At 38.0% G+C, this 25,411-nt stretch overlaps 1 protein-coding gene, 2 long non-coding RNA genes and 2 pseudogenes across 3 annotated transcripts in view; 2 read left to right on the forward strand and 3 right to left on the reverse strand.

Moving 5' to 3' along the window:
* Positions 1–1,289, forward strand: part of LOC136280260 (uncharacterized) — a 4,149-nt gene extending 2,860 nt beyond the window's left edge. The window contains exons 4-5 of the long non-coding RNA XR_010717205.1: positions 65–553; positions 1,137–1,289. This is a non-coding gene — a long non-coding RNA (uncharacterized lncRNA). The remainder of the gene's footprint in view (positions 1–64; positions 554–1,136) is intronic.
* Positions 1,290–2,256: 967 nt separating this feature from the next.
* LOC136280261 (uncharacterized) lies at positions 2,257–4,532 on the reverse strand. The gene is made up of 2 exons (XR_010717206.1): positions 4,413–4,532; positions 2,257–2,881 (listed from the first exon to the last, which is right to left on the reverse strand). It is a non-coding gene; the product is annotated as an uncharacterized lncRNA (long non-coding RNA).
* A 130-nt stretch (positions 4,533–4,662) lies between these two features.
* Positions 4,663–9,807, forward strand: LOC136280259 (uncharacterized; annotated as a pseudogene).
* A 1,777-nt stretch (positions 9,808–11,584) lies between these two features.
* On the reverse strand, positions 11,585–13,773 carry LOC136280258 (uncharacterized). The gene has a single exon (XM_066165237.1). The coding sequence runs from the start codon at positions 13,376–13,378 to the stop codon at positions 11,633–11,635; it is 1,746 nt and encodes a 581-aa protein (XP_066021334.1). The 5' UTR covers positions 13,379–13,773; the 3' UTR covers positions 11,585–11,632.
* An 8,837-nt stretch (positions 13,774–22,610) lies between these two features.
* LOC136280161 (uncharacterized) lies at positions 22,611–24,469 on the reverse strand (annotated as a pseudogene).
* Between the last annotated feature and the right edge of the window lie 942 nt (positions 24,470–25,411).

A 25,411-nucleotide genomic window follows, 5' to 3' on the forward strand; every position in this document is an offset into this window, starting at 1 on the left:
GTAGGGAACGATTTATCAACCTTTTAGACTATTCTTTTGATCTATTGTTGTGGTGTATATACAGGCCTTCTCAGCTAGGAGAGTCAGAAGTACAGTTGTGTGACGCAGAGACGAGAGTTAAGACCTTGCAAGTCAACACTGGTATACGCGATTCCGTACTGGAAGTAGGACCATTCAAAGTACCGTTTCTGACTTGCTAGCCATTCTTCCTCCTGGCACTTTGTCTACAAAAGAATCACAGAAAATTAAAGAGGAGATCCCTAGTTTTGTGGATGGATGGTTAACTGATACGGTGAGCAGTACTGTTTTCCAGTAACTATTTGAAAGATTAATTTTGTATTTCTTCAGTTGTGCTTCTCTTTGTAGATCGTTGATGCTACACTGTGGAAACTAACAAAACTCGACCAAAAAATCTTTGCTGCTGACAGTACCCTTTGTCAGTTGGTGAAACATGGGGCAAGTACACATAGATTGTGGATGGGCGAGAGGTTCCATGGAATTGAAAAAATTTGTTATTTCAATGAATATCACTGGACATCACTGGACATTACTGGTAAGTCGAGGATGCTATTCATACCGTACATTTTTTTTTTATAAAATAGTCATCTCTAAAATTTGTTTTATATTCTTTAGATAAATTGAACATTGTACACATGACTCAGGACTTCGTTTTGACAACATAAAATAAATGTGTTCAAAGATTTTAGATAACATGGAATCTATCCATGTCTACATTGATCCTATTTATGGAAACAAATATCCAAATGAAATTACAGCAGCTTCCAGTCCCAGCCTGTACAGACTTGTAAATAACATAAGGTGAGTTTCTGTATTCCCAGCACGACCCTGTGTTTCATTGTTGTTAGAGTTATGAATGGCCATTGTGCTGGCTACATTGTTTTTATGATTTTTCAGCTATATATATATATATATATATATATATATATATATATATATATATATATATATATATATATATCTGAGTGATTTAGTGACTTCATGTGACATAAACTTAACTGAACCTAACTTAATTGATTCCATCAATTGCCAGGAATTAATATTAAGACGATGTTCATAACTCATTTTTGTAGCTATAGCCAGTAGCATTAATGAAAATGGTTGCAATCATTTTGTAGTGAGGCTGCTGACATCAAAACAGGCTGGAAAAGTAAAGAGTGGGCATGCCTCGAGCCACCCCATTTTCAGCAAACTGATGGATTCAACTGTGGAGTACTTATTTGTAAGGTAATCTTTAGAGTAGTATAAAGCATTAGATAAGTGAGCTCATAGGTACCAATTCCATCAATATCTTTGACATTAAACAGTCAAAACAATATGATGTCATTCCATAGCAGTTTTTAAAGAAACATAATCAGAATATTTACATTTTACATCAACCAATCTTACATCATATATAATATAACTGCAAGATCTATCGTTAGTTTGCCAGGAACTTGCGTGATAACAGACCAATGACAAAGGTCAATGTTTCTATTGAGAGAATGAAGCTTCTATCCAACCTGTTTGGCAGCTGTTACAATGACATTTTGAGTTACAATAATTATCATTACGGAATCGCGCCCATACTCCAATATCACGCACCGCCATCTTGGATCGAGGGCCGCGCCAGAACGAGGCTGGACGGGCATCCTGGAGGTCAGCATTAGATTCCATCCACCAAAACCACCTCGGTCGAGAGGGACTGGGATGAAATATTTTAATGACTTGCAAAACATAACCGAAGATTCTCGGAAATCCGCAAGTGATGTAGCCGAACTTCCGAAGCTGTAAATCCCATGATTCTTGAGGAACAAACAGAAACAGCATAGCGAGAATTTTAAGTCGCGAACCATTGATGGTAGACATGCAGATAATTTAGGATACGTAAATTCTGTTGATGAGGCGCATAAACTTATTGCGGAATTTGAAACAGGATTGACGACGAAGTTTTCTTTCTTTAAAGCTGTCAAAGGTTTTGGGAACACCGGTGTATATATATATATATATATTGATATAGCTCTTTGGCATTACAAAGCTTTGCTATCGCTATTGTGCATTCTCACTAGTTTATCTAGTTTAAGTTCTACCACAATTGTGGAATCATTCGGATTAATTTAATGCTTACACCTCCTTCCTCGGACAGAAGTCACAAAATACTGGGGGAAGATGTGTGCCTTTCCTAATTTTGGGAAGGAAAGTGTTCAATCGCCAGCACGGCATAGATAGAACAGCTGGAGAGAAAAAGAAACGAAAAGATGCAGAAGAAGTACTGTATATAATAATTTCTTTTTATCCTCAACCTTTGTGTTTCTGTCAACTATGGCTTGCTAATTCAAAAGGTCAAATACATGAATGGGTCATATGACATTGATCTCAGAATACTTTTATGACAAACGTGATAACAGTTCAATCTTGACTAAATTGAAGATGGTTTAGAAGTTAACAATTATAAGAACTTTTCACTAACATATGCTGCTGACAAAGGAGAAAATATATGCAATTCTGCATTTTTTGCTTTCTATCAAGCAATCATCTGTTGGCTCCTTATCACACTATGACACTCCCATTTTGTCAAATTCCAAAAAATAACTTGAGAAATACACTGCCACTCATCTTACACTGTTATATTTACCTTTTACAGAAGGCTGGAAACAAAGATTTTGTTTTCAAGAAAATAAGATTTCTTGTCCAAGACACAAGGAAGTTTGAATGCAAAGCACAGATAAAAATGCGAGAAATTTTTTTTTTCAGAGAACAAGGTAGTTCTACTCATGTATAAACAGAACAAATCCAATTTAATAAATCAGATATGCGGCATGACTCCTTTTCTTCCATCCCCACTCAAAACAAGCAAACACACCTATAGAGGTTCCAGTCTGGTCTGCAAATGAAAAGGAGGAAGGTGATCACTGCAAAATTAAGCATTAGGGTTCTTATTTATAACATATTGATTATTGTATACTGATATCTAGAAATTAAGGTTGCAAGTAGCAGCCAGCTGAGTTATAGTTTGAGTTTTATCAAGTCCATTACTTTGTTAAATTTAGAGTAACCTTGTCTTGAGAGAGGAAAATTGAGGAGCTGTAATATACTTATCATCAATTAGGGACCACAAAGAAAAATTTATTTATAGAGACTTTTGAAGGAGAGGGGTAAGACTTGTGACAAGCTGGCAGACATATAGATAACCTTTACTGCTAAATGGGTTACAATACAAAGTGCTCAGTATTTGGATCAGCTATGGCTCAACTTAAACTTTGCTTTAGCTTCAAGTTTAATCCTTTGTGGTTTCCTTTCTCTGTGTTTATTTTTCAAGTTATGTACACAGAAGAACACAAAAATGACAAGGAATGCTTTTGAATATCAAGAGGCTGGAATAAGCAAGAAACCAAAACTGAATTTTAAACAGTACAAAGTTAATTTGATCTTCCAATGTTATTTAATTTTAACCATAGAATTTGCTATTTAAATTTATCCCCTCCATTTTTCTGGGTATTGTGAGCAAAACAAACAATTATCACAAAATGCATGGTATACAGTGGTTTGATTCACCAATGTGGCAAAGGTCTTTCACTGTCTATCCATAAAAAGGGAAATAGTTTGTAAAATGTAAGACATTCTGCATCTTGAATGTATACTTATTCATCCATGTGAAATTAAAGGTTACTTGAAATAAATGTGAAAGATTTATAGGATTTTCAGACCCCTGATAACAATTACTAATGTGCTGATTTGCTGTACTTAAAGGTTATGATTTTAGCGGAAATAGTGGAAGAAATTTCTGGACCTGGAATTTTGTTGCAAATGTTTGTTTAAATCAGTTTAAGTCAGTTAAAAACTCTCCTGTTTCAAGATTACATGATTAACACACCAGAACCTTTTGTGGCTATATTATGCACCATGTTATGATTATGGTTTCAATAATAAAAGGTGCTGACTCAAGAACTTTCCAAAATATCTCTACATACAAAGAAATAGATTGTGGTTATGTACTCCAAATAGCAGGTCACATCAGTCCTCTGTAAGGAAGTAGCAGAAATTTCTGTGGTGGTTTTGGTGGATGGAGAGAAACATCCACCAAAACCACTTTATTCTATGTGTTAAGAGTTATAATAATCATTATGAACGTTTGGTCGGTCAGCAATTGTGCACCATAAAAAATAATTAGCCAGAGCACTAACTGCTAATTAGTGGTATAAATCTTTTTTCTCCCTGAACATCTAACAGTGGCTATAGATAAAATTTAAAAAATATATTGTTGATGGTTTTGGTCAAAGTTTTGGTGGATTTTCCCTAATGACATCCACCAAAACTACGTAACATCTAAGCACCTTTTAAATACGTGAAATATCTGCATAAAATTGTGTAAAATGTTTTATAATACTACAATCGAACAATAAATTAATACTTACCATTTCTTTAGCAAAAAGTTTTGACGCAATTTCCCAAACAAATAATACACTTAGGTCATCGGGATAAGTCGGCATGTTGTCGTAGCTTCGTAATTTTCGTTTAGTAAAACAAGTCATGAGTTGTCCATCATTCCATCTCAGTCCCTCTCGATCAAGGTGGTTTTGGTGGATGGAATCTAATGCTGACCCATCCTGGACGACATGCTTGTTTAGCCAATATGGCTGAAGGTGGATTTTCTGCTGCGTGGTCGAAATCTCTCCGCAATGTTCCGTTTTTTGACGCCGCTTTTATCGAGACATGGCCTGAGACCGATGGAGAAGTCCCGAAGAAGGTGGTAACTCGTGGTTATAGTAACTTCTGCGAAGGGTATATCTTCGATGTCGAAGGTAAAAGTTTCATTTCAGTCTCAAATTTAACTGCAACACTGGTGTGATTTCACGCTACGCATGCTTCTTTAAGCATCTTAGATGGTGCTTTTTTTTCGTTTATTGCACGATTCGCCATTCGAAATCTCTTGTGCAAAATCTATAGTGTATTAAACTTCCATATTCGCACTTTGCTTTCAGTTAAAACTCAGGATACAGAAGTAATTGTTAGAGCTCGAAGCTACAAATCACAGAGAAAAAATGAAGAGCCATGGAGGTTACAGGTAAGCTTATTTATAATACTTAAGTTTTGTCTCAGCTCGAACTTTGCTTGATGTAATTTTCATACGAGTTAATTCTTAAAACATACACACACACATTCACAGCAGATATTTATCCATTTAATTTTTTTTAGGTTGAGATATCAAGGACTCACGAAGTTAAAATAACCAGTACCTCCTGCAACTGTGAAGCAGGTGCAGGGCTCTGTAATCATGCAATAGGGCTGGTTTACCTCCTTGAGCATTATAGAAAACTGGGCTTAAAAAGTGTACCTCCTGCCATGTCAAAAACAAGGAAATGTAATGGAACTACACAATACTAACAGGCAAGTTATAGTTTCAATATAGTGGCCCTCTAAATTTTGTAAGAAGGCAGCAAATTGTCCAAATTTGGTTTACTGAACCAGCCAACGAAAGTGGCAAAACTTTTTCAAAAATTTGGTATTCTTTGATTCGTCTGATTGCTCGCTCGAGGTGAATACAGAGGCGGGCAATTTGTTGTGTTTCTGTTACTTCTTTTGAGGTGAACTGCAAAGACTTTGTCTTAGACAGGAAAGGAGGGATTGTCAATGTAGCTTTTTGGGGTTGTAATAAATCTTGAATCAGAAAACCCTTATCTGCCATGACCTTGTTTCCTTCTTCGATAAGTGACAAAATTCCACTACACCTTGTTATCTCTTTGTCTGATATACTTCCCTGATATAAAGAACTTACAAATGTTACTGCACCATGAGGAGCTATTCCCACGAGGCATTTAAGGGTGGTATGCGACTTGTATGCAGAGTAAAATTCTGAGTTCAGAACCTTAGAGCTAGGCCCTTGGACTTTGATCTCAGTGCAGTCTAGGATAACCCTTGTTTTAGGGTATGTGGTTTTGAAGCACTGAGGCATACTATTTTTTATCTGAGCAGTTGTGGACCAAATTGGCACTTGGCCAAGCATTGTATACAGAAAATTTGCCCAAGTTAAAATGATTCTGCTGACAGTACTTGTGCTAATATTGAATCTTACTCCTAAGTCTGTCTCCAGCAATCCCAACCTTAGTCTGATCATAAATAAAAACAGTTGGTCATAGAGTGACAATGCAAAATTGCCACTGCTGCGCCTCCGCTTGTAGTTTTATTTGCCTCGTTCACACTGAATCTGGGACCATTTTATCATGGTTTTAGCATAAGGTTCAACCCAGCTATAAAAGCTATCAAATCGTTCCTTTGATACAAAGCCTGTGTAAAATGTCAGCAATTCAGAATCTTTGGAAATGTTTTCAGCTCCAAACCTGGTCCCTTTTAGATCTTCCACCTGTTGCTCTAAATCACTGATTTGTGCTTTAAGGATTTCAATTTGTTCCACTGCACTCAATTCGGCGGGTTCTATGTTTTCGTTTTCCGGTTCATCCGTAGCCATTTCTTCCATTTGCTCATCACTAGCACTGGCTCCCTGGCCTCCTGATCCAGTCTCCCCTTCCTCCATTTTGACATCCTGCTGGAATGAATCGACAAAAGATTGTCGTCGCTCCTCTTGTTCTTGCTGTTCTGCCATAGTTTTTAACTCTTGTAGTTTATTTTGTGGGCGGTCTTGGCTGGACTTTGTCCATTGAAACTGCGAAGGCACAACTCCTGGTTTCAGACGTATAAGCCCTGTTATAGTTTTAAACCATATTAGAGATAACAATATATCGCTTAAACTCTGAACGTAACTGCGTTAAATTTATTTCATCAGAAATCCAGAAGATTTCTGGTGTTTTAAAATCCTCCTTTTGACAGACTTCGTAAAGATGTCATTACGTTGTAGTTGTGATCGACCATCCGTGAAAAGGAGGCGTCAAATGTATTTTGTGGAATCTGTCATATAGGTTAGCAACGGAAAAAAATGCAAATATCTTAACACTAATACAAAGTCATGAGCGAAAACGAAGTAAGTGTTCCTTTCTACTCTATTTTGCGGCTCTAAAATGCGAAATAGGGCCTTCGTGACAACAAAGCTCGGATTTCGTCATCAGAAATCTACCTGAGATGACCTCTGGTGTTTAAACATCCTCCTTTTGACAGATTTCGTGGAGGTGTCACTATGTTGTAGTTGTAATCGGCCATCCGTGAAAAGGAGGCACCGCAAAAATTTTTGGGAGTCTGTAATATAGGTAAGCAACGGAAAAAAATGCAAATAAACGAACATAAACGAAATTGCTTTCCTCGAAGAGAGATCGCTAAATGTTATCGCACCATCGGATTGTGTCATTTTAACCTAAAGTAAATAAACATTCGGACTGCCGATGGTTTGTAGTTTTGCTTTTGGTTTTCCATACATTATTCTGTTAGTTTAGTTCTGATAATTTGAAGACCTCGAATTTTCGAAATTAGCTTTCCCTTAACTCATACTCCAAATACGACATTGCTTTTATGTTTACTGGACATAAATCTTAAGAAGTAAAGTTGCTGAAAAGCTGGTAAGTTTCTTTATTCTCCCTAGTTGTGTTTCCATCAAAGATATTTTGAAGCTTTTTGGTAATTTTTTTCCCACATTTATTTCCAGAAATACTTCTACGCAATGAACACCACAGATTTTTGGTTGGCCGATGTCTTCTCCAGTTAAAACAGTTGGCTCAAAAATATTTCTGGATGCTCATAAGGGACTTAGTCCTTTTGGCTATTTTAATGAGAAACAGTGCAAAAAAAGGAGCATATAAACAAATAGAAGAAATGCTTAAACAATACGGGCTGACAGACAATGATATTTATCTGGACAGAAACTCCAGGAGTTTTATTTCAGCTGAAGCCCTTATTTTGATTGTAATTGCTGGGAACAAACTTAGGGACCCTGGCCAAAGTGCAGAACAATTTTCATGGGCTAGTCTATGTTTGTTCTTTGCCCGAACTGTGGTAAATTCCACTTTTTCAAGAGAAATTGCTGCTGGAAGTGGAGCTGGATCTGTGACTACAAGCAAAACACAAAATGTGATGCTGGCAACAGAAACCTTTTCCACACAAGGCAGTTGCACTAATTTACCACAGCTTAAAGTGTTCACTGGCTGCATTAAGCCCCCAGAGTCAACATCAACTTTGGCTGGACGTTTAGCAAATGGACAAACATCCCTATCTACTAAACTAGAGGAGAGGATAAAAAAGCAGAGCAAAATATTGAGTGACTTGGCACTGGAAGTTCATTATGGTTCTAAGGTTTGTACGGAGTTTTATCGATGTAGTCATCAAAGTATGTTTGAATGTTCTACCAATGTGCCTGACTTTGAAAAATAACATTTGATGTTTCTCTGAAATTGTTGTTAGTAAGTCAAGAACAAATTAAAATTTAGAAAATAAACAGGACCAGATTGTTGATGGAATACAATTTTGGCATATTCTTATTACAGATTGACCTCCTGCATGGCATTTCATTATCAGTGGGCTGGAGATTTAGACAGCAGTGCAGTATTGACTCAGCCTGGCAAGGACAACTGGAAAAACAAGATATTATCTTGTTGACTAAGCTAATTCGTACAAAGACTGGGGACAGTCTTTACAATCAGATTGGAGAAGAGCAGGCAACAGTGCAAATCCCACCATCAGCAATCTTGAAACTTCAAGATCAATGCAATTCTGGACAGACAATTGATGAGATCAGGAAGATATTGCCACCTGGATATCTTGCAACCAAAAGAAAGGTAATTGTCTTGCATTTATATGTATCTTTCCTGATATACTTCAAATTTATAATAAAATAAAATTTGTTTATAACATTTGCAAACCTTTTTTTCCTTAGGTTGCTGAGCTAAAGACCAAATACAAATTAGAATTTGAGGCTATAATGCAACCACAAAGAACAGAAACTGGTTATCGCATTGAGCCAGCCCGTTTGGTCGAATGTCTTCATTACCTTTACTGTTGGCTTCCTAAAGAACAGTGGTGGCACCTTTATGGTGATGGAAGAAAGTATGGCAAGAAGGACACTGTGATGATGGCTATTAGCAATGTAAACAATGAGCAGAAAATAAATGGAATAAAATTTCAAAGCCCAAAAGAAATGTGGCCTATTCATATTTTTCATCACAAGGACAGCTGTCGAAACCTTGAACTTAACATTGGAGATGGTCATGGTGGACCAGTTATATGCACACTTACATGTTAAACATTTATAATCCAATATTAACTTTTAATAAATTGACCAAATCACTGTTAAATTTTCCTAAAATTGAAATGAAATACTCATAAGCGGATCATTTGAACAATTCAAGAAAAATAACATGGTTCAACAAAATTGATTTCAGTTTTGTAACTTTTTGTGGTGCTTGAACTCTCTGAAATGGTACAAGAGGAATTGCAACATCTCTAAGGATAATTAGTGTTATTATAGATCATTTGTCCATTAATATTGTAGGATACTTAAATGAATGGATTAAAGACAGTCAGAACCTGGACACCAGGTGTTCCTTGGTGCAGACTCTAAGTTCTTGGATGCTGTTGCTGATCCAGAGCTCAGCCCACTCTCCCAAGACAAGTGGAACCTATGGATGCAATGCTCAGCATCAGAAAAGGGAAAAGTAGATCCATCCACAGGACTAAGAACAGACCTCAACCTTTCATTTGACTGTCCTCTTTCCAAGTCCCTGCTTCCTGCTCTTACTGGTGATCATATCCTTATGTCTATTGACCATGGCTTCACCAGAGTTGCAGAAAATCTAATAATGAAGGTCATCCGGACATGTCTTGATCTGGAGTCAAGGTTGGTGTATTAGTTAACATGTGCTGTTTGGGCAGTCTGCGTTCATGGCCTTTCTTATTATTACAATCACCACTGTGTATTGTGTTTAATCCCAAAAAACAAATTGAGAATTAAGTAATTATTTTGAACTTTTACTTCACTTTTTGACAGAGGAAGGGATGTTCTTGTTTGCAAGGTGTGTCAGATGGATGACAATGAAGACTGGCTGGGTTGCAATAGATGTGGACAGTTCTTGCATGCCAGTTGTTTAGGAGGGAACTTTGCCACGGCATTGCAAAATCCTTTCTTTTATTGTCCATGATCATACACTTAAAATTCACACAAATAGCAACCTATCTGGGAGTCTTCTTTTCATTTTTAAAGTATGTGATGGAGTTGTGGCTCAGCTTGTTGAAATTTACATTCAAGGGAAAAAAATTGTGAGAAAGTGTATTTTCTAAAGTAAGCTATATAATTTAAATCATATTTTCCAAAGAATATGCAGTAAAAGGGCCCAAGAGGTGTACTGTTAAGAGACCAATCATTTAAGTCAGTCAAAATTTGACCGACTGAATGTCACCAGTAGTACTTCTTTGTTAGTCACAGCAAATGTGACCCTCCACGGGAAAACGGACACTAACGCTTTTCCGTTTAAGCTGCAAAACCGTTTACTATCCGTTTATATCCGTTTAAACGGTTCATGAAAGCGTTTAAGCGGTTTGCTCATCCGTTTAAAAAAATTTGCATCCGTTTAACACTTTAGCTAAAACGTTTAAGCGGTTTGCTCATCCGTTTAAAAAAATTTGCATCCGTTTAATGCTTTTGCCAAAACGTTTAAGCGGTTTGCTCATCCGTTTAAAAAAATTTGCATCCGTTTAAAAAAATTTGCATCCGTTCAACGCTCTAGCAGAAACATTTAAACGGTTTGCTTACCCGTTTAAAAAAAAAAAGCTATCCGTTTAAAGTTCCACGGAAAGCTTTGAACTGTTTGCCTATCATTCTGTTATAGGCAGTTCGAAGTATCAATGTTACGTTCGCTCGGTACTCGCCGGTTCTTGAAATACAGAAAGACCGTATCTTATTTTGGTTTTATCTTTTGCGTGATCATAGTAAGCGAGTTTCCGTCGCATCCTTTGACAAACAAGTTAAGTTGAAATATCCGTTTGTAAAAACCAAGAGCATCGAGCTAATTGCAATGAAGCCATTCATTTGACCATGACCCTGCCATCGACTTTGTTCGATCAGAACAGTGCGCCTCAGTGATCTTGACTACAGATTTATTGAAATCGAGATAATCCTCTCTTGGTTCCCGTCTCATAGTTTTAAATCGTTCCTCATTGGCAATTAAATTTTATTTAGCTAAGAAATTTAGGCCATCGCGTGGTAGGATTGAGAAGGGCTAGAACCAGATCACTCAGTCGAAAGACAGGAAGATACGCAATTCAAAATCCGAAGTAAATAGAACAAAAATTTCGTTCATGTATATGTTGCTTCTTCTGTTTTCTTATTAAAGAAAAAAGTCCCTGTTTTGCATCAGAGTTTCTATTTTGCCAACCGAGAATTCAGAAACCGAACATGCAAGTTTTTGTGAGTTCGGATCGATTACTGAAATAATCTGTTCTATTTCGCTCTGCTTCCTACCCGAATTATGTTCGTCAATTGAGCAGTTGGTCGAACTTGAGGACAAGAATGGAACTGTTGTAAGCAGGACCGCTAGGAAATTTTTCAGGCGAACTTCATTATTTTATTTCATCAGTAAACAATGGTGTATGCACAATAATTACCTAAGTATCATTACAGCGTTAAGGGTTGAATTTCATAGAAAGAAAAATAAACATCCAATTTACTACGATAGCATTCATGTTCAAAACAGTGATTAGCTCATGGAACTGGTGCAACTAAATCTTCAGTTCCAGGCTTACAAAACTGCCTTATTTCTCGATGCAAATAGTTTCTGCGTTCGTCACTTAATCCTTCTGGATTAATCTTCTGCGGAAGGACTGAAACTGGTGGGATTACAGCACCATCCTTAAGTAACACACACGCTTGTTCCGGAGATGTCAAATATTCTCGGCAGTAAACGACACTTGGTTCATCCTTGGAAAATCTGAAGTGATGGTATTTTTTTATGTTCGTGATTTTTTTGAAATATTGTCCCAGAAAAGTACACCAGTCATATACAGGCACTATGACTCGGCCATCGTGCGTCGATACTAGTTGGGCTTTGTTCACTCCTGTGTTACTTGAGGTTTCCACCACTCGAGCAAGTTCATAAATCGACGAAACGAAATTGACCTTGTACGACTTTTTCAGGATTCCAAAACAACGATCCGGGCCAAATTTAGTATGTCCAGCAATTAGGAAAGAGTACTTGATGGACTGGTGAAGTTCAGAAGCAATCCTCCATGCTAAATACCATAAAAAGTAATTGTTTTTATTTTGCCCGGCGCAATTGTCAGCATGTAAATGAACGTCTGTTTCCCCAAGGCCGTGACGCGTGAAATAGTGGTGAATGTAACTTATCGTTGCGTTGGCTCCTTTACCGCATACAACAGCTTCGTCAATCAAATAATTCACCTGACGTGGTACAGCTTCACACATAACTCCAAATATTCCACACTTTCTTGGGATCTTAAAGTAGATCGGCCCAGGTTGCATTGGGTTACTTGGAAAGTGCACTTGTTGCGCATAGTCAAAGGAGTAGTGCATAGTGCCACTGAATGAACACGGTTCGTGCGTTTCGTTGAAATTCGTGTCTGCATCTGTATGACTGAAAGTCGTGGCTGCATCTGAACAAGTTTTCCTGTAAAACTCTCGCTCAACCTGGACGCAGTCCAAATGCTCCTGCTGTGCTTTTATGCAGTTAGCCTTCTCGTGCTCAGGGAGGTTTGCGGCCCGTACAAGCTTAGTGGTGTTCTGCTGACAAGTCAAGCATAGGTCGGTCATAGGTTTCGCCACAACAACTCTCGGACAAAACTGGTGCCAAAGGTCTACGAATTTGCTGTAACTAACAGCTTGTTCTCCAGAGGCTGTGCAAGTTGTTGTGTAGACGCGCCAAACACTTGTTTTTGTCTCACTCGAAGACAGCACCTGAACATCTTCCCTCTTGAATCCAGGTATTCTTCCCGGTAGCACAAATGCATTATCTTCAATGTAATTGGTAAGGAAACGGTGAACGTTCTCTGTGATGGACTGAGGAAGGGTGTTACTGGGAAGCATTTTGGTATTGCCGTGAGTTCGCATATGGATACCGTACCTCTCGTAATGCTCCTTTAGACGACGAAGTCTGGAGTAACTGATACCATAAAGGTGAATAAACATCTCTTTGCAGATGGAAACGGACTGAAATTGATAGGTACACCTGGAACTTCTGCTTCTTTTAGCTCCAACACAGTCATTGCGGCTGAAGGCTTGAATGTTTGCCAAAATTATCAAGTCGAGCTCTCCGCTCGTCAACTCGAGACAGTTATTCAGATTAAACATTACCGCTTCCTCTTTAATTTCTGTAGAACACGGCCCTCCTTTGGAACCACGCGAACAACCACAGCCATTGCGCAGAAATTTTTTCACTTTTTCAATAATTTCGTTCGGAGTTTCCTCTCTTTCTATCATATCAAAGTCTGCCATGGCTTGTTTGTCACTTTCGTGAAATACGCGCGTGCAAAATCATTTGTTGTTATGACGCGTGCTTTGCTTTATGAAGGAGGACCTATTGTGAAAAAGCAATTTATGAGTGACCCACAGAATGAGCGAGCTTTATTTGAAACATGTGAAGGAAACCGAGGAGGGAGATAATTTTTCGTCGATTTGTTCCCCTGGACGTATCTGAATAAAAGTTAAATCAGTGTTTACGGAATAGTTCGTAGAATGAAGCGATTAGCTTCATTTTAACTGCGCGACAGATAGCAGAGGCAAAACGCGAGTCCGCGGTATATCAAATCTCCACAAAAGAACAATTATAGAAATACTACAGCTTGTGTGACAAAAGGTCGATGACGAAAAAAATCACAACTCGGGTCGCAGTGGGCGTACTTTACTGTAATTAAGTAATTAGTGGAAAACTGCTTAACACGGGTTCCACCGGACGTATCTGAATAAAATTTATATCAATGTTTACAGAATAGTCCGTAGTATAAAGCGATTAGCTTTATTTTAAGCGCGCTACAGAAAGCAGAGGTTAAATGCGAGTCCGCGGCATATCAAATCTCCACAAAAGAAACAATAACAAAAATTCTACAGCTAGTGTGACAAAAGATCAGTGACGGAAAAAAAATCGCAAGTCAAATCGCTGTGGGCGTACCCTACCGTAGTTAGAGCAAGAGAATTGTGAATTGACGCATTCATACGCAAATGATCAAAACATTGAAAATCCGTCTATTCAATTTGCTGTGTATAAAAGGGTGTTCACTATATTACGGCTTACAACAAGCGAAACGGTTTTATCTTAGTCTATGCACGTGTCGCAAACTCGGTAAACATGTCTCTCAGGCAACTATGCAAAGAAACTAGTAAACGGCCGTCAAAAGTGTTACTGTATTTTCCACAAGAAAGGACTACTGGTATCGCTCCTTCAAGGTTGATTTTGGGTAAAAGCTTCGAATACAAAGAAGGGAGCATGGTGACAGTCAACTGGGAGGGCAAGAAGATACAAGCAGAGATTATAGCTATGGGTGGTAAGTCTTACAACCTTTCCTTCTGATAATTCTTCGCTAGACAAACAACGATTCTGTTCAGTCATTTTTTTCATGGGCTCTCCACGCATCTGCATTTATTACTGCGCGAACTTACCCTCATTGTGTCCTTGGTTACAGATAACGAAGAGATTCTCAATCAAAAAGACATTGAGTGGTCATCCAAGTTCATTTCTGGAACTGAACCCGATCCAATTTCCAATCAGTCCAAACTACCAGTCGAAAAACAGGAAGAAAGCCAGCAGCCACGGAAAACTCAAGTGAATTCAAGTATTCATAAGGTTGGTCGTGTTGATTTCGGAAAAAAAAATTCCACTTGTTAACGACACCATGTAATTGTCCATTAAGTAATAGAGAACTTGGGCTGAATCAAATCGAATTATATTTCACGCATAGAATTGATTTGAGCTGTGTAAGGAGTTATAGTCGTTTCATCAACGTTCAGTTCGCAGACTACATTACACGTATTTTGAACTGTTACGTAAACTTAATGTGGTACGAAATAAAACTTGAGTACGAGACGGTTACATTCTCAACAGAAGATTCAGAACGTAACAAGTGCATGCAGAAATTTGTACTGAATTGAAATTTAACATTATACCGGTTACGTTTGTGAGGCATTCATGACAGTTGAAATTAATCCTTCCGAGGTTGATTGTAGTCCGAGTCAATCGTATGAATCTGAGTCGTCATAAAACGCCTACGATGTTTTGTTTTTCGGGGGTCTTACATTTGGTATTTCGTTGTGTTTATGAAGATGCTTTTATTCCTAGGAAAGATCAGTGACTTGTGGAGATCCATATAGTGCGTTTCTGGCTGAGCAGAAAAAGAGAGAGGTTGAATGGGCTACTAATCGAGCCAACAAGAAAGCGAAATGCACGGCAACCACAGAAAAAGATTTGGAGGCCGTAAACCAGCAGTTAGCCGCCAAGGAGGCTGAATGTAAAACCCTGAAGGGACAACTCGACAACATTCAGCTTGCCAATGTCTCTGTTGTGGAAGCTGTGCACAACAAAGTACAGGAAAGCGTCTGCAAGGTAAGCACATTGATCAATGTTAATCTGAATTTTCAAAAATGGATGAAGAAACATTACAAGAATACCATTGTCTCATTTTCTACTTTTAAGATGTCAATATAACTGAGGTTATGATTGCGAATTGCATGTAAGTGTTATTTTGATAGGTTCTTCCAATTTCCCTTCTTTGATTTAGGTACTTATTTGCTGAGAAACTGATGAAATAGATATGTCATGTTCATTAAACATCTTTTTGGACAAGAACTATGGAACCAATATTTTCAGAAACTGTAATTGTAAAGAAAACAAGAAAGAACCAAAAGGCACACAAACAAGCAAAAGATAAAATACTAAACAAGAACTTACTGAAGAGAAAATTGAAGACACACTTCCAGAAGCTGGTGATAAAAAGCCCTTTTTTTCCCTGTACGTTCCAATCTGATTGATAAACCATTTACCAACCATTTACAAGACTAATGGCTGAAGCATTAACCTGTGAAAAATATTATGGAATTGGAGTTGATGATAAAATTTAGAAGGTCCAGTTCTAAATAATTAATATCCTTGTACTGTTAACGAAAAAAAAAAAAAAACACCACTGCATTTAGGGCATTACACGTTTGTCACTGGTTTGTGTATAAACACTTTCTTTCCAATTCCCAGTATCTATGAGTTAAGTGGTGGGGGACAGGGGGATGGGAACCTGTGAGAATAGGGGATGGGAGGTGTACTGGAGGCGAGAGGGGTAGGAACTGGGTAAGAGCCATTAAATAAGGGTATGAGAATCGGAATGTTCAGACCCCTCTGTCCAACTCCCCCCTCCCTGCAGTAATTTTAAATCCAAGTTTTCCCAGCTCATACGATCACACTAGAGTCCCCCCTTCACCAATTCAAAATGTTATTGTGAAGGACCTGCTCTTCTCCATGACTAATTATTAATATGAAACCATAACATTTCCTTCTGCAATAAGCCAAGACTACCTTACTGGCCAGCTTCTAAAAGCTGCATATTTTTTACGATAATAATGCTTACCTGTTCTTAATTTTAACTGATGTCAACTACTAAGTTTTTAATAGGCCAGTAGACTGTTGAACAGACGAACCTATCTCAGATCTCAACGGCAAAGTATATATGGCCAGCTTTGAAGCTCAGCTTTTTTACTGTATTAAAAATTATACACAGAAAAGTTCTGCAGTTGTCTAATAAAGCATTCCTATTTACCCATGTACTTACCTCCTCTTTGAATCTGCCGTTCAATTCGCCTTTTCTTAACGTAAATTCTAACAAAATCCGGCAAGGTTTCAACTCAGGAACCCAGCTGATAGGAGTAGAGTAATCAATTGTGATACCGCTGGTTGACTGCAGGCAGATCCTTGTTTATTATTACTAAAGTGAGACGACCGCTGACACAATAAAATCATACTGCGGAAGGGGGTCACAGAGTCTACGTGGGAATTCGCGACCCGAATGTTACGGCCATACCCTTGTAGCTTTGTTGTTGTGTCTTCCCTTACAGTTATGTCCTCATACCTAATAACCAATGGAATGCGGTTTTATTTCTTCCAATCAAAGTGCGTTGTGAACGTGTCTTCTGCGTGTCACTTCCCAACTAGGGGAGGGATGGTAAGTACTAAAACATGGAACGACCTAAAACCACCTACAACCACCTACAACCATCTACAACCATCTACAACCACCTCAAAAATTTCAACAACGACCTACAACCACCTCAAAAATATCTACAGCCACTCTCAAACTATCTAAAACCATCTAAAACAAGGCATAAATGTCTTAAATAAGGCGAAACCACAACATGTCACATACATGAAATACGAGAATCGAACGAAACCTCCACCTCCCCCTGAAATCTTACTCTCCCTGGTCCCATGTATAATCCGCCATCTCACGATGGTTTTAGATGGTTTGCGAGTGGCTGTAGGTCGTTGTTGAAATTTTTGAGGTGGTTGTAGATGGTTGTAGGTGGTTTTAGGTCGTTCCATGTTTTAGTTCTTACCCGGGAGGGATGCAATGCAAAATTGTGATGCAATGCAAAATTGTGAGACGATTGTTTGAGAATTTCATGGGCTTTTCTTGTTTCATGGGATATCCTTGATGCCTTTTGGGACACTCCGGATTGTTGAAAGATTAATATTCTTGTTGCGTTTTTAAGCGCGAAGTATTAGTGAAATTTTCTTCGATACGTTGGAAAGGTTAGGAAGACGAGAATTTGACATTGCCACGTAGCTTCCCTTATTGGTTTGGAGTGCGCTGGTGATCGAAGTTGTGCTTTTTTGTCGGAACTAGTAAAGTAAGGTAAGGTTTCGGTTGCATTTTATGGTATCCGGACAACTCGCCCCCCTGGACAATTAGCCCCAGACGACTAGCCCCTAGTCTCTGGACGATTAGCCCCCAGTATTAGGACGATTAGCCCCCAACCCATCAACCTTGAAATAAACTATGTTCTTGCCCTTTACTTTCTACGAACGTTTCCCTATCATATATTATGAAATAAACAATGTTCTTGTTATTTGCTTTTTACGAACATTTCTCTGCCATGCGTGTTAAATTATAAAGTAAACTACATTCTTGGTCCTTCCTAGGCCAACCTATTGTACAAATCTCATGACATCTGTCCCAGTTTCATCAGTCAATTTTTCAAGCTTCAAGCTTTTCCTGCAATTATGTACTTGTTCTTGAAGCTGAAAATTAACAAGGTTCCTGTAAATTAAGTTTCATAACAACCTAACAATTTGTGGAAATCACACAAATCTCAAGCTATATCCAGGGTTATGCTCTTAATAAAATAAACTTTTAAAGCAAATTGGGATTTTTCCCCAGTTCTTTTTATTTTTTTTTGTTACTTTTTAATACATTTGCATAGATAATGCTCCCCTGACACTCCCCAAAACTTTTAGAACAGATGCAAACTCTTAAGAATGATTAAGCTTTACCTCATTATTACAAATTTTTACATCTTGGATTGCCAAGCTATCACAAAGGTTTTTTTGGTACTTTGACCTGTTTAACACCTAAAAAGAAGTGCACATACATAACACACACAATCAGCCAGGTCAAAATGTGCTGCAGCTGACAATTTGGCCACCTACAATGAAATAGCTGCTGACTTCACACATGTCAGACTTCTATTCAGGATAAGAATTGGCCTCTGCTGCCTATTACTATTGCCAGATTGTACATACATACATGTGGGATTAGGTTAAATGAGCAAACCTGCACTATTGAAAGAGATCAATGAATTATAACTCAATGAAACATTGATAAATAAAATAAATAAATAGAAATGACAAAAATTAAACTAACAGCAGACAGCACTCTTTCGGCCTTCTGGGCCTGATCAGTGCAGTGATCTTTGATTAAGTGCTTAATTTCGACATAAAACCAAAACTTGGTGTAGTTTATTATTATTATTTTTCTTCTAACATTCCTATTCCAGCTGATGTATATTATTTGAATTACAAGTCTTATTAGCATGTTAAAATCACCTATGGACAAGGCATACACTTTCTGCCAAAATTGATTTGCATTAAGTACATCATCTAGTACATCATTACCATCTTCAGGTATTTCTAATTTACTTGTGAAAATCACACAAATCATAAGCTAAATACAGCATACAATCAGCAGCAAATTATTAAAAAGGAATGTAGTAATCTTTAATAATAAGATTACTTCGCAGCTAAATAACAAATAGCCCAGTCGAAATGTGCCGGTAACCAGGGATTTGGCGGTCTACAACAAAATATCTGTTGGGCGTCTAGTCTGGATGAGGTTTGGCCTCTACCTCCTTTTACTATAGCCAGCTTGCCTATTTCTCAAAAACATTTTGACTAGGCTGAAAAAAATGTTTGAGAGAAAAGCCATAACAAGCCAACTAACTGCAAAATAAGAAACATAAAAGTACCACTTCAAACTAATACAGAATATAAGCCTTGCAGGATTTGGCTCTCAATAAAATTAGTTAAAATAGCCAATCTTCAGGTTAACTACTCACTCAAAATGGGCTGACAGCCTGCAATTTGGCCGCCTACAATGAAGTACCTTCCGCTGACTTCACACCTTTCAGACTGCTTTCCAGGAAGAGGTTTGGCCTCTGCTGCCTATAATTACTACAGCCCGCTTGTCTACTACTAAAAAACATTTTGACTGGGCTGTGCAAGTGTTACTAGCATATAAAAAGCACCTTCAGGTAGATTAGAGCAAAGCAGACTTTGTACCAAAACGCTTTGCATTAAGTACATGATTGCCCTCTTCAGGTAATTCTAGTTTACATGTGAAAATCCCACAAATCACAAGCTATATTACATCATACATGTTGACAAAGCAATCAGGGGTAAATTTTTCATAATAGGATGCAATGATATATTAAAGTTCACAAGGCAACCAGATGGACAATCAGACATAGTTTGATGCTACACTGGTTTGCAGATTTAATGAATGTAACCGAAGAAGTTACAATTCATAGACCCAATGTTTCGACACTCCTGTCTAGTGCCTTCATCAGGGGTGATCTAAACGCTGCAACAAGAGGTCCTTTTATATGATCACTAATTAGCGGCCTTTTTTCTGACGAGGTGTAAATAGGCGTCAGGAAGCAAACCGCCATCGTCACGATTTAAAGGAGCGTGGGCGGAGTTAATATGCCAAGCCTCCAAACAAAGGCGCTGGTGGTAACGCCGATTAGTGGTGATAATTTTAGAATTATCCCACCCAATCGTATGGTTAGTTAGGCAAGTATGCTCCGATAAAGCTGAATTTTCCTTTTTGCAAAGAAAAACCGCTTTTTGGTGCTCTTTTAACCATGTACCAAACTGGCGTTTGGTCTGTCCGATGTATTCGTTGTCACAGTCATTGCAAGGAATAGAATAAATGGCGTCGGTTCGATGCAATGATCTTCAGTATCAAGATTATTTGGTACCTAAATAGTAAAATGTTCGAGAGAAGAAATAACCGTAAACATTTTTCTTTCTCATCAACATCGACTTCCAAAAATAATGGATAATGACAACCTAAAACAAAGAAGAAATAAATCATATTTGTGATTTCACAGGGCTTCAATACGAAACAAGTATGCATATTTTTATTTACTACATCTTACAAGTGGCGGGAATAGCTGAAATGGCCTTCACGTGAACACAACAGAATCCTCTGCATGTATAACCATGTAAATACATTTATTTGTAGTCAAAATTACATCCCAAATGTCATGATATTTGACTGAAACTCAGCTTACCCATCTTTCGTTTAGACTTCGAAACTTGCTGCTTTTTTACCACCGTTTCAATGTTTTCTTGTTGTTCAAAAGGTGGTAAAAATAATGAAATAATCAGCATGATCTCGAGACCGAAATAATGATTATCGTTACTTCTTAATTGGTCTTGAAATAATGAATAGCATCATTTCATGGCTTGTGTGAGACCTTCGGGCTCGAGCTTGGGAACTAGTATACAGGGAAAGATAAAATGGCGGCGTACGGTGGCGAAGGAAATCTCAGTAGTTGAATATTTTAAATATTTAGTTTTTTTTTTTGGTTCCACACGTTGATGTTTGAATATAGAAAAGTTCATTGATTTTATGTTATGCTATTTGATGAAAAGGACCATCAGAAAAGTTATCTTGACCATGTATTTACAGGCATCTTTTGATGCAAAACAACCTATTCTAATTCCCAAAAAGACTCTGGAACTTTCATCATTCCTGCAACTGACCTGTAATTCAGCTACATTATTGAAGTTGAAAGTGGTTAGAATAAACATAACTATCTATTGATCATAATTACAAGCTATTAATAAATAAACATTTTAACTTTGCTGTTTTAAATTTACAAATTAATGTAATCATTAGATTTATTTAAATTAAACAACAGGTGGTGTTCATATTTTTTTATAAAGTTCACAGCAAAACTTTGTTTTCATTTGACTTAACATGTAGGAAAAGGGGTAATTATGCCATCTTTCAAACACTGAGATAAGTGCGAACGCATCCTAGGGATGTCAAATGTCATGTCTCTGGGGTCCAAACCATAAACAATGCATGTTGAAAAAGCAATTGCAAAAATCCCACAGTCACTGCCATTTTGCTGCTGTTGTACTGGCATACTAGTGATTTCAACATTGCTGTCTGCCATCAAACTTTCAACCTGTTCTTTGACCTCTCTTTCTATGATATCATGGGAGAGACTATCAAAGAGATTAACCACATTAGGTTGACATCCAACCGAACTGATACACATCCAGTGAGAATGTCCGGTGTGTAATATCTGTACAAATTCTCCAGCCATGATATCGAAATTTCGAACAGGGCCAAGAGTTGGTCTTTGGAAGCCTTCAATGATTGGGTTAACTTTCTGTAAACATGCATGAGCTTGCTGAATTATAGTGCAGTCCAGCCAACCAGTAGGAGAAAGAATGGTATCAAAATGGTTATCAGAAAGATTACCAAGGGATGCATGTTTGTTGGTTTCCCCTTCAGCTAGTTTTGTTATCTCGATGTCATTATCACTTGCACAGTTTCCTATATTGTCATTACTACCTGTAGGCGAATGTGGCACAGAACAACCAGCATTTGCATTGGCGCTATTAGAATCAGTGCCTTTCATTGTATCAGTGGGGTGTGTCAAGTTATTGTTAATGTTACCTGGAGGTAACGGTAATACAGGAACATTGTCTGAAAAAGAAGTGGTACAAGAACAAGTGGTTGGATTAATAGAAACACTTCCATTCGTTAATGCTGCTTTTGACATATTGTCATTGGGATTGTTTGAAGTATGAAACCTATCTGAAGCATCATTTACAAGACATGATCCAAACAAATGACTGTCTCTGTTTGTTGATACATGAGGTATGGATTTAGTATTTTTGCCTTTAGTTGAACCAACTTTCACTTTACAACTGCTACATAACCATGTGGTTTGACTATTATTTGGCATCCTTTTGTAATCCAGATAATTAAAATGAAAGTATTTTCCATTTTGACAACCCAAACTATGGCATTTCAGTAGCTTGTCATTGACAGAAGGTTTTGTACCACAAACACATATGCTGTCCAATTTCATGACTTCACTGTTCTGTTTTGATGTATTCTGAGTGTTCGATGCCCTTCTGGGTTTCTTGAATTCCTTTTGCAAGTGGCAGTTAGGACAATACCAGATCTTGGGAATAGGGTCTGACAATTGTAAACATGAGTAGTGAAATTCCTTTACAGGACACTGGATTAGAGCAGTGGATGGTTCTTTCTTGGGTCTTGGTTCTACAATAGCAAGGTTCACTTAATGTGCTCACAGAAGTAAGACTTGGAGCATGCTGTTTCCTTGTATACCACCTTACTAAAAGCTCAGGTAGCACACATGTCCTCCGTACTTTTGTCAGCTTAGGGACAACAGTCTCCCAGTGATTGGGGTCAGGTAGGATTCTCTCCATAAAAAACATTGGTTTGTTGTTGTTAAAAGCAAACACAACAAAATCACGGTATTTAGATCCAATAATGGAAAGTTGCTGCTGCAGCTGATAGAAATAGTCATGGTTTCTCTTCAGTTTAAACATACCGTCAACTTTCTCTAGGCAGGAACTTTTCTTTAAAAGATAGCTTTCAAAGTCCCAGTTTTGAATACTGTAGGGGCATTTGACTTCCCCACAGCCATCCCCACAACAAGAGCAAGTACAGAGGAAGTCAGGAGTAGCATGTAACCATGGTTGTGTCTGGTCAATAAAAGCTCCACATTTGGTAACCTTGAAATCTTTGTGATTTTCTGACATTACATTGGTGTATGCTGCTACTGCTTTCTCTTCGTAGATACGACGATGATTAACTGCACTGTTGTTAAATTTAAACAACTGGGGATAACAAATGGACTTGATGAGGGTCTGTGCTGGTTGGGCAGGATTTGTGTGAGCAACTGAGAAGCTCTGAGAAGCTCCAATACGTCCAGCTCTATGTCGGAAAAATGCAGCTCCGCTTGATTGATCTCTTGTATCTTTTTCGATAGCTTTTAGCTCCTCACCGGAAATTGATATCTCAGTTTCTAAGCACTTTTTCATTAAATCTGGATATGTCAGTTTGATGTTCTAAGAATCAGAAAGGTCTAGCAAGGTAGGTATCTGACGACTTTTTCGAACGAAGGACTTTGAATATGGAGGAATTAAATTAAGAATTGTTAGGAACTGTTTATCTTTGTTCAGTTTTGAGAAAAGACTGTTCATCTCCTCAACCGACGGATAGCCAAGCACTTCTGCCTTCGCGACCTTCTTGTGGTTGGAGTTACTGCAACTTTCACTACTTGGAGATGCAGAACAAGAATTCTTACCATCGATTTCTTTACCCAATTCATTTTTTATTCTCCTTGCCTCTTTAAAGTTTATGTCTTTAACTTCGGAGTATGGAACCTCATTTACGTACGCAGGAAGTAGCCACGTGCACTTCACTTGGGTACAAGCAAGTTTGTCATTAATCCTTGTCCATGCCTCGACATAGAATAGAACACTTGCCACATGAGAGCATGATTCCGCTAGTCCAGCTTTGCAGCCTAGACAGTGAGCAGATATGATCGTTCCCTCTTTACTGCATGGCAATGATTCATACAGGTAATGGAGCTTCGGTCATTCGCTGTGAATGTCGCACTTTTCCAACCACAACAAACTTATCACTGATTATTTTTGCCTTGAACGCTTGTTATAAAGCCAGAAATCATCTGGTTGTAAGCCTCCAAACTCTTGTGGGCTTTGAACTGTTTCAGCGTGTAATAGCTGGTTTCCAGCACTAAATATGAGAGAAGATCGGCTGCTTCGATCGGCGGGAGACATTCTGGATCTAACTTTGCCGCTACCAATAATGCTGGATCGATTCCGATCGTGGCTATTTTCCTAAATATCGGCGTTTAACGTGACTTTCGAGACCCTTTACATACTCAGATAACACATTAGTACTTTCTTCTTTGATATTTTCACTTTTGGTCGCTGTCATTTTCCTTGGAATCGATTGTAAAAACTTCAGACATTCGCAAGACTCGAATAAAAACATAGCACACATGGGCAGTTTGACATATGCAAATGAGCCACATATACACCAAGATGTCGGACAGGAAAAAGCAAATATGAGTGTGACGTCACGTGCAAATCAAGAATACCTTTACTTAAATTGGCAGAGAACTTTAATTTCCAAGTGGGCGCAGCCGTCTGCTCTTGTTAATGTATTATTTTATAATTTAAAAGAATATCTTCTATGTTCCTTAAAATACAAATAAGATTATCATTGATCCAAAACCGCAACTTTTCTACACAGCTACAAGAAATCGATTGAATGTGAGGACTGAAAGCGGCACGATTATGTTTTTCCTATAGCCACCTTCTCCAAACCCGGAAAGTCTAAGATTTTTAAGTTTTAAGATTTTGAAGAGACAACCAAGTAATCAATAGGGAATGAAATGGTTGGCCATAGAAATCCTGAGGTCCTTTAGTATGAAGGTTTTACATATTGTTAGATTTAAAACTCTAACACTCAATCTGTTCCCTTGACTCTTTCTTTAATTCTCTTTTATTACACAAGTTCATACAGCGGGGACTAGCTCTGATCTCTGGAGGAAAGTGTGGGTCACCGCTTATAAAGGTGACCCTTACTGAGCTGTCAATCTCTAACCTTCGTCATGCTTTTACACTTAACTAGCGAATCACGTCAAGCTACGCAGAGCGGAGTACCCATATGTACCCAGATGTTTACGCTGTACAAAATGAATTTCTACCTTAAATTTCTCAGTCATACAGTCAAGTTCGGGCAAACAGAAACAAGGTTGACAATATAAAAATTACAATTCCTCGAAGAATAAACAGAAAATTCAGAGAAGAAAGGGCGTACCTAAGGTACCGCCTCCAATAGAGCTAAGTGCTATTTGTATAAGTCCCCTGATTATATTACCTTACATTTCTCATTCATACAGTCTTTT

Source organism: Pocillopora verrucosa, chromosome 4 (genome assembly GCF_036669915.1).
Source record: "Pocillopora verrucosa isolate sample1 chromosome 4, ASM3666991v2, whole genome shotgun sequence".
In the NCBI taxonomy this organism is placed as follows: Eukaryota; Metazoa; Cnidaria; class Anthozoa; order Scleractinia; family Pocilloporidae; genus Pocillopora; species Pocillopora verrucosa.